At 40.8% G+C, this 16,721-nt stretch overlaps 1 protein-coding gene across 3 annotated transcripts in view; it reads right to left on the reverse strand.

Annotated features, from left to right (window-relative positions):
• THSD7B (thrombospondin type 1 domain containing 7B) overlaps nucleotides 1-16,721 on the reverse strand; it is a 539,966-nt gene that overhangs the window by 58,441 nt on the left and 464,804 nt on the right. For all 3 annotated transcript variants that reach the window (XM_050969171.1, XM_050969170.1, XM_050969169.1), the window contains 2 exons: nucleotides 1,765-1,898; nucleotides 365-518 (listed from right to left, as the gene is read on the reverse strand). In XM_050969171.1, coding sequence (XP_050825128.1) covers nucleotides 365-518; nucleotides 1,765-1,898 — 288 coding nt within the window. The remainder of the gene's footprint in view (nucleotides 1-364; nucleotides 519-1,764; nucleotides 1,899-16,721) is intronic.

A 16,721-nucleotide genomic window follows, 5' to 3' on the forward strand; every position in this document is an offset into this window, starting at 1 on the left:
CTGGGATCAGGAGTCAGCAGGAGATATGCCATGGAGCTGCTGCTCTCTATCCTCTTTGTACCTGCTTTGGTACCAGTCCAAATGGAGGAACAATCTGGCCATCTGTCATAAATAATCGCTATGTGTTTTTCTAATTAGTTTTTCTAAGGCAAAGTCTTTGGAGAAATAGCAGACATCTAAAAACATCAAGATTTAATCAGTCTGGATGTAGAATCCATTGAGCTTGACTTCCCTTGGAAAGTCAGTTATCCTTGCTACTGAAACATGCGTACTATATGAAGGGAGCCTAAAGTGACTCAAGAAGAGGAAACTGAGAAGCGGGCATGAAAACATTCCCTTAAGAGACACTGTAAAACCCATTTACCTGTGGACACTGGCTCCATTGTCCCCAGTCAGACATTACACACTCATTAGGGCAGTAAAGATTACACTTTTGGGCTTCATTAGGGATTTCAGACTGATCACACTGCGTAATGGGCACAGTCTCGCCTTCACCATCCTCAGCAGTATTTACACATCTACAGGGAAAAAAATTAATAATCGATTACACCTGGTAGATAATAGCTTAATGTAGAGAACAACGAGGTGCTTATTGACAACAGGTCTGTATGTTTCCAAATGAGCCATTATATATATATACACACCATGGGTCTGCACAGGAAAGCTGATCAAACTATTTGTTACAAATAACATTAGTTATGAATTTAGAGAATTGCTTTCAAACCTATGCTAACTCAATGCTGACTTCCTGTATGCATTTATTTGTAAATATTCAATAATAATTGAATAATTTTAAACTATGAGATGCAAGCTTTAAATTTTGATTTGTTGCTTTGTGTGAATATGAATAAATAATTGGTCACTTGTCACATGATATTGTTTCTGCTCCCTGATTGGAAGACAGTGTTTTAAAGAGGAGACTATGAGATAATAAAAACACTTCCAGAATAAATTTTTGGAAGAATAATCACTAGTAACATTCATAAAAAGTTGGAGATAGAGGAATACTTTCCTGAATAATTAGTGGTTGTGTGAAATATTTGCAAATGGTTAATATTACTCCATAAATCACAGTGACTGAATGTGGTGGACTTTATTAAAAAAAATATTAGTGAATCCAAATTTTTCCTCATTGTTATTCTGTTGTTTAGCCTGCTCTACTATACAGCCGGAATGTCAAAGGAAGAGTTCCAATGTAGGTACTGTATGACTTCGAAGAAGTCATGATTGTAACATTCTATAGGTGCTTGGCTGGCTGGTTCTTGCTCACATGCTCAGGGTCCAGCTAATCACCGTATGTGGGGTCAGAAAGGAATTTTCTCCAGAACAGATTGTCAGTGATCTTGGGGAATTTTTGCCTTCCTCTGCAACATGTGGGTTCAGGTCACTTTCCAGGATTATCTGAGTATCTCACCTAATCATTTCCCAGCTCATAATAGCCTAGTCTCCTGCAGGTTGTAATACTTTGGTCTCATTTCAGTTGTTAGGTTAGTGTGCAGGTGCTGGGTGGTGTTGGTGACCTGTTATGTACAGGAGGTCAGACTAGATAATCTAATAGTCCCTTCTGACCTCTAATTCTATGACTATGAATAAAACTGCATCTGAGAGCAGCTTTGTCTGTAAACCTTTACATGTCAATGCACACCTCTTTCCACTTCAGAGATGTTGGACATTCACTTTCATAAGTCCAGTTACTTTTTCTATATGAAAAAAAAGTTTTAGCTTCTTTATATTTAAAATAATTATGCCTTTCTTTTCACGCACCTGATTTTTCTAGTTTGTATTCCATCTCCACAGTGGAGGGAATTTTGTTCACTGTTGATTTTGCATGGAGACCATGGTTCTACTACCCAGGAATGCTGATTGCACTCAGTGTAACATGGGACTGCCTCATACACCTGCCAGGGAAAAGAATCAAAATGATTCATTGGAACCACAGAGTATCTCCACAGAAATGCCTTAGGAAAACAACAATAAAAAGGACACCACTGAAAAACACCCTTGATTATATTTGTTATGCTAAAAATGGTGTAAAGGTTTAAATTCATTGATTCATTATTGACTTGCTGAAAGATGTGCAAATAGGTAATGAATTATATGGACGTAGCATCTCTAGAAAAAAAAATAAATAAAAAGCTATTTTCTAAAGTCTGAACAAGAATTCCATTACAATTTCATTTGCTCAGACTCCTCACACAACATCTATCAGGTGTCCCTTCCCACAATTATATAGCATATTGCATTCTTAGACTTCCTTTAAGACGCTAACTGAAATATAAGCAGCATTTACTTTTTGCATTTAGTGTGTCCTTATAAGTCATTCGCTGTACAGAAATGAAATTTTATGCATTCTGAGCACTTTTTAAACCAAAAATTGTAAAAAAGTTTTTCCTTAACAGCCACTTAACTTCCATATATCTCCCAGGCAAACACTATGGGCGTATTCACATGAACTCTGTTTTCTTCAAGTAAAGAATGCATCTGAAAGTCTGAAAAATGTTTACAACAGCTATTCAAACTATTAGTAACACTGTACTGAGAAACATTATATAAAAGTCTGTTTTTATGTTTAAATTAATAAACGTATTAACATTATTTTCAAAGAATACTTGAAAGGGCAGCTTCCTGTGCATTTATTTTCATTGTATTTCACTTAACTTGGCCAATAAATCTAGCTTGCCTGCATAATTGAAACTGAACTTTTAAGACACAGTGCTCTCCGTTGCTCATTATGAAACACACTGCACTATGCTAGGAGGAAAAAAAAAGACTGCATAACGAGATATTGCTCTCCAGCACACCAAAATCTTCTTTGTCTTGCTGCTGGGGAACCGCTCTATTCTGACAATTACAATGTCCGTAACTCATACCTTTTCTTACAAAATGAGAAACTTTTACCACAGTGTTGTAGCTCACAATTTCATTAAAAAATGGCAGATGATGTCCATGCATGTTCTGGCATTAACAATAAGGAACCTTTATTTGCAATATTTTTTTTGTGGGGGGGGAGAAGAGGGAGACTAGAGATAAAGTACTGTATAATGGAAAACAAGATTGCTGCAGTGTCTGTATGTTGGTTGCAAATCAAATGAAAAGGGGAATTTTATTTTCTATTCCTAAGGTACTTTTTAACAATGTGAGAAACTAATTTTAACTGTAGGCCTGTCTCCAGCTCTGTGTATACAATGTTCAGGTTTAGCTGAAAGGGGCATGAGATAAACTGAAAAGTGGAAATATGTGAGGACAAAATGAAAGAACACAGAGGAATGGAAGCAAGGATTGGTGAAAGGAAAGTAAGGCTTTAACTAGTAAAAGAATCACATTTCCTGCCGTGAAAGCTGAAATGGGAAACGGGAGGGTCGGAAGCCAATTGCCGTTAGAACAAGGAGGTGATAACTGCAACAAAGAAGTCAGCTTAGAAGGATGCGGTAAGAGGAGAGAGATAAGAAGTGTAGCTATTTAAAAATAATGGAAATGAATAAAAATGGAAGGAAAAGCAACAAATCTCAGATTACTGAGCCTGTGGATCAAGGATGACAGGATATAACAAAGGTCCTACTTCAGGGACAATAAAAGTTTGTTTATGGGTGGCGTCAGGGTTCCTTCCCCACTCTGAACTCTAGGGTACAGGCACGGGGACTCGCATGAAGACCCTCTAAGCTTATTTCTACCAGCTTAGGTTAAAAACTCCCCGTGGAACAATTTCTCTCTTATACCTTGGATTAAGTAACACTGCCACTACCAAGTGATTTAAACAAACATTTAGGGAGGGCCACTTGGAGCCCTACCTTCCCCAAATATCCCCCCAAGCCCCTACACCCCTTTTCCTGGGCAGGCTTGAGAATAATTCCGCAAATCCCTACACCCCCTTTCCTGGGGAGGCTTGAGACTAATATCCTCACCAATTGGCACAAGTGAACACAAACCCAAACCCTTGGATCTTAAAACAATGAAGAATCAATCAGGTTCTTAAAAGAAGAATTTTAATTAAAGAAAAGGTAAAAGAATTACCCCTGTAAAATCGGGATGGTAAGTACTTTACAGAATAACAAAAGACTCAAGAACACAGAGGATCTCCCCTCTAGGCAAAACCTTAAAGTTACAAAACCAGGCATAAACCTCCCTCTTACACAAAGGAAAACACAAGCCAAAATAAAAGTAAGCTAACGCATTTCCTTGCTAAATACTTACTAACTTTATAGGACCTGGATTGCTTGCTTCCTTGATCTGTGTCCAGCAAAAGCCCAGAACAGACAGACAAAGCCTGTTTCCCCACACCCCAGATTTGAAAGTACACCTCTACCTCGATATAATGCTGTCCTTAGGAGCCAAAAAATCTTACCGCATTATAGGTGAAACCGTGTTATATTGAACTTGCTTTCATCCACCGGAGAGCGCAGCCCCACCCCCCTGGATCACTGCTTTACCGTGTTATGTCCAAATTCGTGTTATATCGGGTGGCATTATATCGAGGTAGTGGTGTATCTTGTCCCCTCATTCGTCCTTTTGGTCAGGTGTCAGCTAGGTTATCTGAACTTCTTAACCCTTTACAGGTAAAAGACGAATTAACCCCTTACAGGGTAAAGAGGGATTTTATGCTACCCTTAGCTGTATGTTTATGACAGGTGGGATGTGTTTTTTCTGCATATTTTTAAGCCCGAGTCATATTTCAAGCTCTGTGTGCACACAACTATGGGCCAAGTTCACTCGTGCTGATACACAGGGCTGAAAATTACACTTTCATGTAATAACCTACATGCCAGTACAGAGCCATTATAAATAAGGGCAAGTGGCATTACCCTGGCACTCTTATTTTGGTGTTTCTGGAGATGGAGGAGGATAATTTTATGTTTCCAACTTCATCTCTCACTAGAGGGATGCGGGTCTTGCCCAAAGTTCAATATCAGCTCACATTGCACAGCAACTAGTGAATCTGAGCTAATCATGTCTTTACACTGAGGCACTGACATATACAAGGTTCAGGGATACTTAGATCTGTGGTTAGGGAGCTAATATAAATAGTAAGACATTCCTTCTTGCACATATTTCAGAATAGCAGCCTTGTTAGTCTGTATCAGCAAAAATAACAGGAGTACTTGTGGCACCTTAGAGACTAACAAATGCTCAAATAAATTCGTTAGTCTCTAAGGTGCCACAAGTACTCCTGTTCTTTCTTCTTACACATGTAATGAGTGGCCTAGCAGCAACAATAATGATGTATTTTGCTGTACACTAGCTCTAATTAATATTAATCTGAGTTACACAAGTGCAATGAAAAGAGAATATAGCCCTTTAATTACAATTTATTGGAGGGATTGCTAGTTTAATTAACACGCAGGAATGACAAATGTCCTTGCTGAAAAGTCTAGGGAGGCAAAGTGTGTTTCAGTGGTTACAGCAGGTGGCTTGGTGCCAAATTCCTTTCCTTCTATTTCTGATTCTGCCACTAACTCACTATTTGACCTTGGGCACAGAGCACCCACAACAATTGAACTATCCAGGTGGAAATCAGCGTAGTGGTTCTGTTGTTACTGGGCCACATCCTGCAGACCGTGCTCAGTCTGAACTTCCACAGAAATTAATGGGAGTTTAACCTGAGTAAGGACTGCTGGATTTGATTATAAATTACTAATTCATTTATAATTGAAAAATTGCTTAGGATTCATAGGTCACATCAAGTCAAAAATGGATGTTGAAATAATCCCATTCTTCTAAGCAGGCAGTGCATTTCTAACATTCCTGCACCGTGTTTTCATGACCACCCAGAAATATGTATTTATGAACACAACCTCAACCTCACTCCAGACAGTGGACAGGAATGGTCTCCTCTTCCATCATCCCCAAGAAGTTGGGGAGTAGAATCAACCCTTTGGGAGGATTTGGGTTTCACAACTGAGAAAGAGCTGAACAGATGCCACAGGGAGGATCATCTCCTTCTAGCTCTATATAGCTTTCTACTGTGAACAATAGGGTTGCCAGGTGTCTGGTATTTGTCTGGTCAAATAGGGACCCTGGTAGGCTCTGGTCAGCACCACTGATCAGGCCATTATAAGTCCGGTCAGGGGTGCAGCGGTGCTAAGGCAGGCTCCCTGCCCGCCTAGCTCCGCACAGCTCCCGGAAGCAGCAGTATGTCCCTGCTTCCGCTCCTATGCATAGGGGCAACCAGGGGGCTTTACATGCTGACCCCGCCCCAGGCACTGGCTCTGTAGCTGCCATTGGCCAGAAACCATGGCCAATGGGAGCTGCGGGGGTGGTGCCTATGGATGGGGCAGTGCGCAGAGCCACCTGACCATGCATCCACATAGAAGCCAGGGGTGGGGAGAGGGGACATGCCGCTGCTTCCGAGAGCTGCTTGAGGTAACAGCCACCCAGAGTCTGCACCCTGACTCTTGCCCCAGCCCTGATCCTCTTCCCACCCTCCAAATCTCTCGATCCTAGCCCAGAGCACCCTCCTGCACCCCCAACATCTCATCCTCATGAGTATCTTTGAAAACTCATGGTGATTGGGGGAGGTCCCGGAAGACTGGAAAAGGGCTAATGTAGTGCCCATCTTTAAAAAAGGGAAGGAAGAGGATCCGAGGAACTACAGGACAGTCAGCCTCAACTCAGTCCTTGGAAAAATCATGGAACAGGTCCGCAAGGAATCAATTCTGAAGCACTCAGAGGAGAGGAAAGTGATCAGGAACAGTCAGCACGGATTCACCAAGGACAAGTCACGCCTGACTAACCTGATTGCCTTCTATGATGAAATAACTGGCTCTGTGGATGAGGGGAAAGCAGTGGATGTGTTATTCCTTGACTTTAGCAAAGCTTTTGATACGATCTTCCATAGTATTCTTGCCAACAAGTTAAAGTAGTATGGGCTGGATGAATGGACTATAAGGTGGATAGAAAGCTGGCTAGATTGTTGGGCTGAATGGGTAGTGATCAATGGCTCCATGTCTAGTTGGCACCTGGTATCAAGCGGAGTGCCCCAAGGGTCAGTCCTGGGCCAGTTTTATTCAATATCTTCATTAATGATCTGGAGGATGGCGTGGACTGCACCCTCAGCAAGTTTGCAGATGACGTTACACTGGGAAGAGTGGTAAATACGCTGGAGGGAAGGGCTAGGATACAGAGGGACCTAGACAAATTAGAGGACTGGGCCAAAAGAAATCTGCTGAGGTTCAACAAGGACAAATGCAGAGTTCTGCACTCAGGATGGAAGAATCACATGCATTGCTACAGACTAGGGACTGAATGGCTAAGCAGCATTTCTGCAGAAAAGGACCTAGGGGTTACAGTGGACGAGAAGCTCGATATGATTCAGCAGTGTGCCCTTGTTGCCAAGAAAGCTAACGGCATTATGGGGTGTATAAGTAGGGGCATTGCCAGCAGATCGAGTGACATGATCATTCCCCTCTATTCGACATTGGTGAGGCCTCATCTGGAGTACTGTGTCCAGTTTTGGGACCCACGCTACAAGAAGAATGTGGAAAAATTGGAAAGAGTCCAGAAGAGGGCAACAAAAATGATTAGGGGGCTGGAGCTCATGACTTACGAGGAGAGGCTGAGGGAACTGGGATTGTTTAGTCTGCAGAAGAGAAGAATGAGGGGAGGACTTGATAGCTGCTGTCAACTACCTGAAAGGGGGTTCCAAAGAGGATGGATCTAGACTGTTCTCAGTAGTAGCAGATGACAGAACAAGGAGTAATGGTCTCAAGTTGCAGTGGGGGAGGTTTAGGTTGGATATTAGGAAAAAAATTTTCACTAGGAGGGTGGTGAAGCACTGGAATGGGTTACCTAGGGCGTTGGCGGAATCTTCTTCTTTAGAGGTTTTTAAGGTTAGGCTTGACAAAGTCCTGGCTGGGATGATTTAGTTGGGGATTGGTCCTGCTTTGAGCAGGGGGTTGGACTAGATGACCTCCTGAGGTTCCTTCCACCCTGACATTCTATGATTCTACGATCCCCAGTCCCACCACAGAGTCTGCACCCCCAGCCGGAGTCCTCACCCCCACACACACACACACTCCAAACCCCTCAGCCCCAGCCCGGAGCCCCCTCCTGCACCCCAAATCCCTGATCCCTGGCCCCACACCAGAGCCCGCACCCTCAGCCTGAGCCCTCATCCCCCACACCCTAATCCCCTGCTTCAGCCCAGAGCCTCCTCCCACACCCTGAACTTCTCATTTGTGGCCCCACTCAGAACCCGCACCCCCAGACCAGAGCCCATACCCCCTCCCACACCCCAACCTCTTGCTCAGCTCAGAACCCTCTCCTGCACCTCAAAGCCCTCACGCCTGCCCCACCCCAGAGCCCGCACCCCCAGCCAGACCCCGCATCCCAATCCATTACCTCAGCCTGGAACCCCCTCCCATACTCTGAACTCCTCATTTCTGACCCCACCTTGGAGCCTGCTCCCCCACCTGGAGCCCTCACCCAATCCCCGAGCCAGCCTGGTGAAAATGAGTGAGTGAGTGAGTGAGGATGGGGAGAGTGAGTGACAGAGGGAAGGGGATGGTATGAGCAGATGGACAGGGCCTCAGAGGAGGAGCAGGGCAGGGAGTAAGGCAAGGGTGTTCAGTTTTGTGAGAGTAGAAAGTTGGCAACCCTAGTGAACAAACCAAAACAAGTCCTGTTCCCTCTGCAGTCCTGAGTTAGCATCCAAACTACTTCCCACAACTCTCCTGAGATTTTGCTCACTGGTAACTCAAAAGCACAACATGCCGGCTTTCCTTCAAGAGCATTTTTTGCTGCCACCTTGGCTAATCAACCCTCTTACTATTCTCCATGATGGCTTCTTTATCTAACTGAAAGCCTCTCAGATTTAGGATGCAGCTGTGGCCTTGGTTCTCTCTCTGACATCTCTGTTTCCAGGTGTTCCTTCACCTGCTGCATCTGTCACAATGATTTAGGAGAACTTCAGTAGATTTATGCAGGCTCCTAGAGTCTGCTAACAGGGCAGGTCAACAGAACAGTCCATACCCCATTTCAATACATACTTTATACTCAGTTATATGTTCTAGGTCCTGTTCTGTAAACAGACGCAAGATTGACTTCAGTGGGATTCTGTATGGGTCTGCACTCAGACATTTCTTTACAGGATGGAGGCTGCTATTTGTAATTTTGATTCTGGCCTCACAAACGATGAAGTGTAACTTGGTCACAAGCTGTGCTCCTTGTCACAATGGAACAGGACCATTTTCTAATTTCTCTCTCCTTGCTAGCAATGATATATTTTAATCAATGCTGATTTTTCTTTGTATCAGCAGGAGGGTCTCCAGGTCATATATTCTGCTTATAGTTATATTGTTTAAGAAGATCAAGGGAATGAACCTCATGATTCTGGGTTGCCCAGAGAGTGTGACTCAGCTGCGTTATTTTGTATGATTTACTGCCACTGGCCTTCACAGAGTTTGTTTAATTGTGTGTTCTCTGAAGCACTATAAAGCAGATAATAAAGTCTGCTCTCTGACAACCACCATCCGCTCTCCCTCTGTGAAGTACATCTAAAACCATTAAAATAGTTTACTTAAATTGTTTTTCTAAATTCCCAGAGTTCGCTGGATGTATGAAACCAAAGAACAGTGATAATATATTCACAGAACCCACAGGTGTAGAAATACACAACATTGCGCTGGCAACACAACCCAACTACTCAAGGAAAGGAACAAAAAAAGACAATGAATAGTTGCATGTCCCCTGTCCCCTAGTGTCCTTTTTAAATATTGGGAGTTAACTGGAGTAGGGTTTTTTTGTTGTTTTTTGTTTTTAAAAACTTTCAATTTCCTTCTTTCCTTTTAGATCACGGGCCTGATTCCGGGGTAAATTATGAGACTTTTGCCTCCCTCTGTTGGTGGAGAGGAGCTACAAGCCAGTGATAGCTGGACTAAGGATTTCCGGGTGGTGTAGAGCTGCCAGAATGGCCCTATGCTGCTCCTCCTTGCAGGAACTTGCTCGACACATTTGCCCTCTTCTAAAAATGAATTCAAACTAAATTTTTTGAAGTCTCTAAAATATTTGCTTCACTATTTCCCTCAATTATTAATTATTAATTATTATTATTATAATTAACGTGTTTGGGCCAGAAGTGCTAAATACCACACAAAATTCTGTTTTCATGGAGTGAAACTATGTCTCATTGAAATCAGTGGGAGTTTTGCCACTGCTGTAAATGAGGTCAGGTTTTCACTTACCGTCTTTACGGCAGAATTAGAAGCAGGAAGCACCATACATCTTGTGAAAAATCATATACATTTGAGCTCCTCATCACCTTTTGCAGACTGAAAAGACTACAACAACTTGATTACAGATAAAGAAGAAGAATATATGGTGCTTTTATGATCAAACCTAAACTTTCTGAGGTTCATCTGTAACTAAACTAAAGACCCTTTTAGGTCTTAACTATAAAACAGATAATTGGTACCTGAAGTGGTCCTCCTTCAGTGAATAAAAGGACATAAAACTGCCTTGATTTGTACGGAATGAGACTATTACACTAGGGACTACCTTTTGCCTAAGAAATGTGAGCCCAACTCCCTTGGACCTCAGTTTTTAGTCTTAATTATTAAGTATTTTATTAGAATGAACAGAAACATTATTAATCAGTTCATTTCCTCTTGAATAAACAGTGCTGGAGAAATATCCCGGTACATGAACATCTGAAAATAATTATGTGATGAGTTGGTAGGATTCTCTTGTTTACTTCCTCAGAAGTTGGTACAGAACAAATGTTAACTTACTTATCAGATCACCTAAAGAAATGGGTGCGCTTGCACAGGTGATCTGAATGATTAAAAGAACTAATGGCTATACACGAGAGACAAAGGGCCTGCAGTTGCAGGGGCTCAGTCCTTCTGAAAATCATAGTAACTGCATATTTCAGTGAACATCAAGATTTATTGTCTGTCAAGGTAAATATCGACTCTGGCTTTGCCTTAGTCAATATTTTAGCTTTCCAGTCAGTAGATCTTGCTGTTTACCTCAACAGAAGTCAATATCTGCTTATTATATTAGAACAACCAAACTGATCTCTGTAGCAGATGACTGGAACCCCGAGAACATCCTTTTTGCTATTAATTTTTATCAAAATGGAGCAAATTCATCCCTGGTATAAACTCATGTCAATGATCTTGCACCAGGGATACACTAGACCAAATATGTTTAAATAGCCAGAACCCAAGAAATAAAAATGTACTTTTAAAGTACGGAGACCACTAAGAATAACACTAAAAAGCTGCATGAACCACATAATCTAGTTCTGTAGGGGAGTGAGCTGATTGACTCTGATTTCCAAAGGCACTTGATGGCAAGGAAGTTTGAACTTTGATATTAAGCACCCCTATTGAGACTTTCCAGCAGGGTTTTCACTTTTTTTTATCTTCCCCCCAGCGCCCAGAGTTCAAGAGGAGGCAGCTGTTAGACTGAATTGTGTTGTAATGACTCTTCTTTTGTTACAGTAAAAGTCCATGTAGAGCCCAAATGACTTTTTAAAATCTGAACTGCGGTCACTGTGGCTTTCACAGACAACCTGACATGACTGGGACTACAGCAAATTGAGAACTACAGCTGCTGTGATGTTTTGTAACCTCAACAGGCACAGTCTGCCTGTCACAAAAGTGAGGGTATTACAAAGTACAGTGTGAGCTCAGATAGTGATTACCTGCAGTTCTGATTTAGGTGCAGACCTTGAATAATCCAAGTTCATCCAAATTTCATGAGAATTTCCTTTTTGTTAGGTGCTGTATTTACCAATATGAGAAATAATGTTTGTCTCAGTTAGGAACTAGCACATATTTTGTCTTTTGGCTTCATTCAACTTTAGACAAGCCGGTTTAAAAAAAAAATCAGTTTCTCTGGCTTAATTTATTAAGACCACAAATTGGCAAAGCATCCTTAGGTGCTACAGCAATACAAATAAATAAATAAATAATTATAAACAATATTCAAGTAATTACTGGGCTTGACTGTTTTCCTGAGCCTGGCTGAATTTAGGCATGTTCTTAAATGCTTATCTGAATTAGGGCCGAATTGGGCTATATATCTGAAGGGAGAATATTACCTTATCAACAAATGACAACACAAAAAGTGTCAAACTTAAAATACTATGTAAGGATAGTTTGCATACTGACCAAGACTTCTGCAAATATATTAGCCATTCATGTTTTCAAAGTGTTTGAATAAATCATTTTTAGGCTATGGCTTATTTGCAAGCTACTAGTTGCCACCATTTGCTGTTTGTTATTCAATATCTGGGTTGTATAGTGAGTTGCCTCAATCATATGGTATTGTGTCTGCTCCCTGATTTGAGTCAGGATAAGAACCAACTAAAAGTAGCGAATAATTCATGGTAGAGAATTTTGGAGAAATAATTGTTAAAATTTGTGCAACTATTGCGATTCATGGACTTTTTTATATAAATGCTGGTGATTTGTTCCAATAATCCTACATAACAAGTAATATGATTGCATGTTTGAAAAAGCAAAACAAATAAAGCACATTCATTCATTAATATACACCTGAAGTAGGAGCTGACTAGCCCTTATGGTAAGGATCAAAGAGGATCACTCATAAGCTTAATAAAGGTTACTAAAAGCTCAGCTGCTGCCCAGCTAAATTTAAAGAAAACCCACAAAACCACTGAAGTGATCCTACATGTGTACAAAACATTATGGTGGATGAAAAGGAAACCAATGTTACCCTAACATCTATGTGCCATAATACAAACAAACAAGACCAAAGGCCAGTCTGATGTTTTCTGAGTATATGACTATAACGTGAGGGACCAGGTTAATTCCTAGTTCCATTTTCTAATTTCCCCTTGCTGTTCGGGAGCTCAGCAGTACATTGCTCAGCCCTCCCAAAGGAGGGACATTTCGGGTTGGCCTGAAGCAACTTTTGTTGTTAAGTGGGTAGCACTGATGATAGGCTTCAAAGGGATTCCCAGAGCAAGGAAGCTTTTTGTGATGTCATGGGAGGAGAAACATTCATGAATCCACTCAGAATTCACTCCCTCCCAGACTACCTAATTATAATTCTCACAGCAGCATTGTGTAATTCCCAGTTTACAGATGAAGAAAGTGAGACTGGGAGGTTAAGTGATTTACCCAAGCTAGAGAGAGTGCCAGTATGAGAACTGGGATTCGAATGCTGGAACACCATATTCCCTTGCTCATGCTCTAACCACTGGTTCACCCTCATTTTACAATCAAAACAATGGCAAGTGTGAGAAGACATTTATGGATGAAGTCATCAACAAAGGAAGTCCTGGTAATGCTACAATACGAAACTGTGGCTTTAAAGTGAGGGATTAAAAGTAAGGAGTAGAAATGAAGAAAGAGTCAGTAGGATACTGTTAAAAAGACAATTGAACTCCCAGTACTTCCTCAGCATATTCTTTAAGTGTTCTTTCTCCTCTCATGCAGTCCCTTTGCCTAACTTTAAAAGCCCTGGTCTGTTAGTCAGTCTCTCATTTTCTTCTAATAGATCATTAAATATGCAAAGACAGGTACCTCTATAATTCAAATTGATAAGTGCAATGAATGGAAAATGTCTTGTTTAAAGAGTTAATTGAAGTGAGATCTACTAAACCACAGTTATTATGGTTGGTACTTATGGAAGTAACATCTCACTGACCAAGGTTTATTAATTTATATTTAGCAGAGCTAAATGTTTTTATTTTCTGTAAAGCTGGCGCATGCACAAAAAATGTCAAGTTGTATTATGCTAACGTGTAAGCATTCTTTACTGGAACTTATAATAAGAAATTGGTGTAATTAAATGTGGAAATATGGGACAAAATATTCTCTAAGTGATAGTTCATTTCAATAAATTTCATCTCTCTAATTATCTGCTGCAGGAGTTATGAGACCCTAAAGCTCTGTCAGCACTCGTATGAACAGGCTCCCAGCCAGTAATCCACACTGCCTCCCCCAGTAGACGTCATGTAACTGTAGAATGACAGCAGCTAACACCGTTCCTGCAGTGCTGGAACCAGAGTGCAAGACCTTCTCAACACACTCACTCTCTGCCTTCCGATGATCTGATATGTTAAAAAGTAAAATTCCCTTGGGGCAGTGCAAAACACTTTAACTGCACTTATTGGCTGATCCCAAAGGGCTAATATGAATTGCTTATTCTAGAGTACTGATAGGTCTGAAAACACTAATGATTTTTGTATTTATTATAATACTTCAAACAAGAAGACAGACAGACAGGAATAGCATTAGTGATTTACTGTAACTATGAGCTTTATCACGCAAGATGCTGAGCACAGAGTAGAGTGCTCAACACCTGGCAAGATCAGCTCCTAGATTTCTGAGCGTAGGTTAAATTACTCCTGGTTGCAACCCCAATGTAATGCAATTTAATCTTATATTATTCTGAAGAAATTGAGATGGCAACATGTTTTACTTACACACACACACATTTCACTATCTGAAAACTATTTCATCAGAAGTGGTGGTTCTGGACCTCAGAAATGCATTATGCAATGGGGTACTCAATTCTCACCTGCATGTTCAGTGCTCAAATAAGATTTTACTGTGCCACCATATACGAGGGCCAAAACTAAGGTGCAGACTCATTAGTGAGAATCTGTTGAATTTTTGATCATCATCTGCTGATTCCAGAGTCTCTAGATAAGGTAGATTTTGCTTTTTCCCTGACATAAAGCAAGGCAAGCATAGCAAATTTAAGTAGATATGAATAAATTAACGCCCTGTGTTTTGAAACAACACATTTTGCTGAAGCAGAGGAATATGTTCAGCAATAGCAAATAAATGTAGTGCCTTTCTGGATCATTCTTAGTTATGCAACAATAATGTTTGATTCGGCCTTAAAGAGAGGAGGTGGAAAAGCTGACTGATGGAGAACAAAGTCCCTTTTTACTAAATGAGAACAATAAAGATCAAGACAGATTGCAACACCAACCTGAGCCTTTGTAGATGTCCATGTTAGCAGGGCATGACAAGCAAAAAGGAGAGAAAATTGTATATTAATTAGTTCAGCTACTGTATTGAAAAAAAGCAGAATTCCTGCTTATAAATAAAATTGCTATAACATAAGATTGTATCAAAATTCCTCGATTTCCCCATCTTTTAGGAGAAAAAACCCTCCAAGTAGAAATCAAACATATATTTGTGGGTGAATGAGAAGCAAAACTGTGCTAAAGAATGAAACAGATTTCATTCAAGTATCTTTGGGGTAGCATAATGGATTCTCAAGATTAAGGTTTTAGGGGTCAAAAACCCTATGAAGCTTAACTGGAAATGTGGCAAGAAACCCCACAATTGCAGAATACCAATCACAATAGAAATTAAAGCCTTGTAGACACATAAATCTTAATTAGGTGATGCTGTGTTTTTTGAAGTATATAGATTAAGATAGAATATATTTCAGGCAGAACACAGCCAGCTATGCTTTATCAGATGGAGCTGGATCTCTGTGAATACTAATCAATGACTACAAAATGGATGCCATTATGGAAAAATAATTGAACAATAAAAATTCAGCACCATGGATACAGTGCACACCAACACTCAAAAGGAATGCAATCGTGTGGGGAGAATTTACACCTACACTTGTAAGGAACACATTGGTAGTGCAGTTGCAGAATTACTTAAGTGTCTGTGAAAGTTGTTCTGTAGCCTGGAGGAAATCTCACTGTAACAGTATACCAAAGTGAACAGCACATAATCAACTCCTGTTAATACAATCTGGACAGCACAAAGTCCCCACTGCAATTATTTTAATGAACCTTCAAGAGGAATGCACATGTCCAAGTGCCCCAGAAGCCCAAAGCTGGTGCAGCTCCTTGGGAATCTCTCAGCAACATTGCAGCAGTCCTGAAAGCGCCCATGCGAGCACAGTGTGGCTCCATATAGCAAATTCATTTCTTTGAACCAAAAAAGTGCCTTTTCAGTGGATGAGAAACCTGCCCCTGCTGGGATATGAGCTAGAGAGCTTTGGATCCAACAGACAAGTCCTCTGTCCCATGAAATAAAATAAAAACAGCAGTGAGTAGTAATAGCACCAGAAGAGCATCTTCTTTGTGCATCTCTATACACTGGGGGATAAGTGTACCACTGGACAGAAATTTATATCCCAGGAGCACACTTTCAGTTACTCTTCCTTTTTAGAAATATTTTTAATTAAGTTTCCACAGCAATCTAGAAGTCTTGGCACTAGGGGATGCAGTACTTGGCCATCATATACTATTCCCAACATAATCGCAACAGAATCAAGGAAAACTGACAATTGCATTTACAGCATTAACAAAGCCTTGGTTTTCAGATGCTCTGAAAGCTTATGCCCAAATAAATGTGTTAGTCTCTAAGATGCCACAAGGACTCCTCGTTATTTATACCATAGTAATTTGCTGCATTTTGACTCCCCCTTTTGGCTGAGGTCAGTATTTCACCTTCCTCATTCTGTTAGTGGAGATCATTAAATGATTTAGAAATTTAGGTTTTCTGTCTCCATCTCTGATTTAGTAAAGACACAAATGACCACATAAATAACATTTTAGGGTATGGAACACAATCATATAAAACTTCTCCAAAAGAAGTCTACAAACTCATCATAAGTAGTTTATCAGCATTTTGTCTTTATGTCTTAAACCAGCAAAGGTATATGCCGGCTTCTTTTCTATCCCAATTTTAGCCTTGGATGAAAGAGAGGAAAAGCTGGGGTTAGTTGGACTGATACCATTCCAGCCAAGAAGTGCGAGAGATTGGTTAGTC

This window comes from Gopherus flavomarginatus, chromosome 10 (genome assembly GCF_025201925.1).
Source record: "Gopherus flavomarginatus isolate rGopFla2 chromosome 10, rGopFla2.mat.asm, whole genome shotgun sequence".
NCBI lineage: Eukaryota > Metazoa > Chordata > Testudines > Testudinidae > Gopherus > Gopherus flavomarginatus.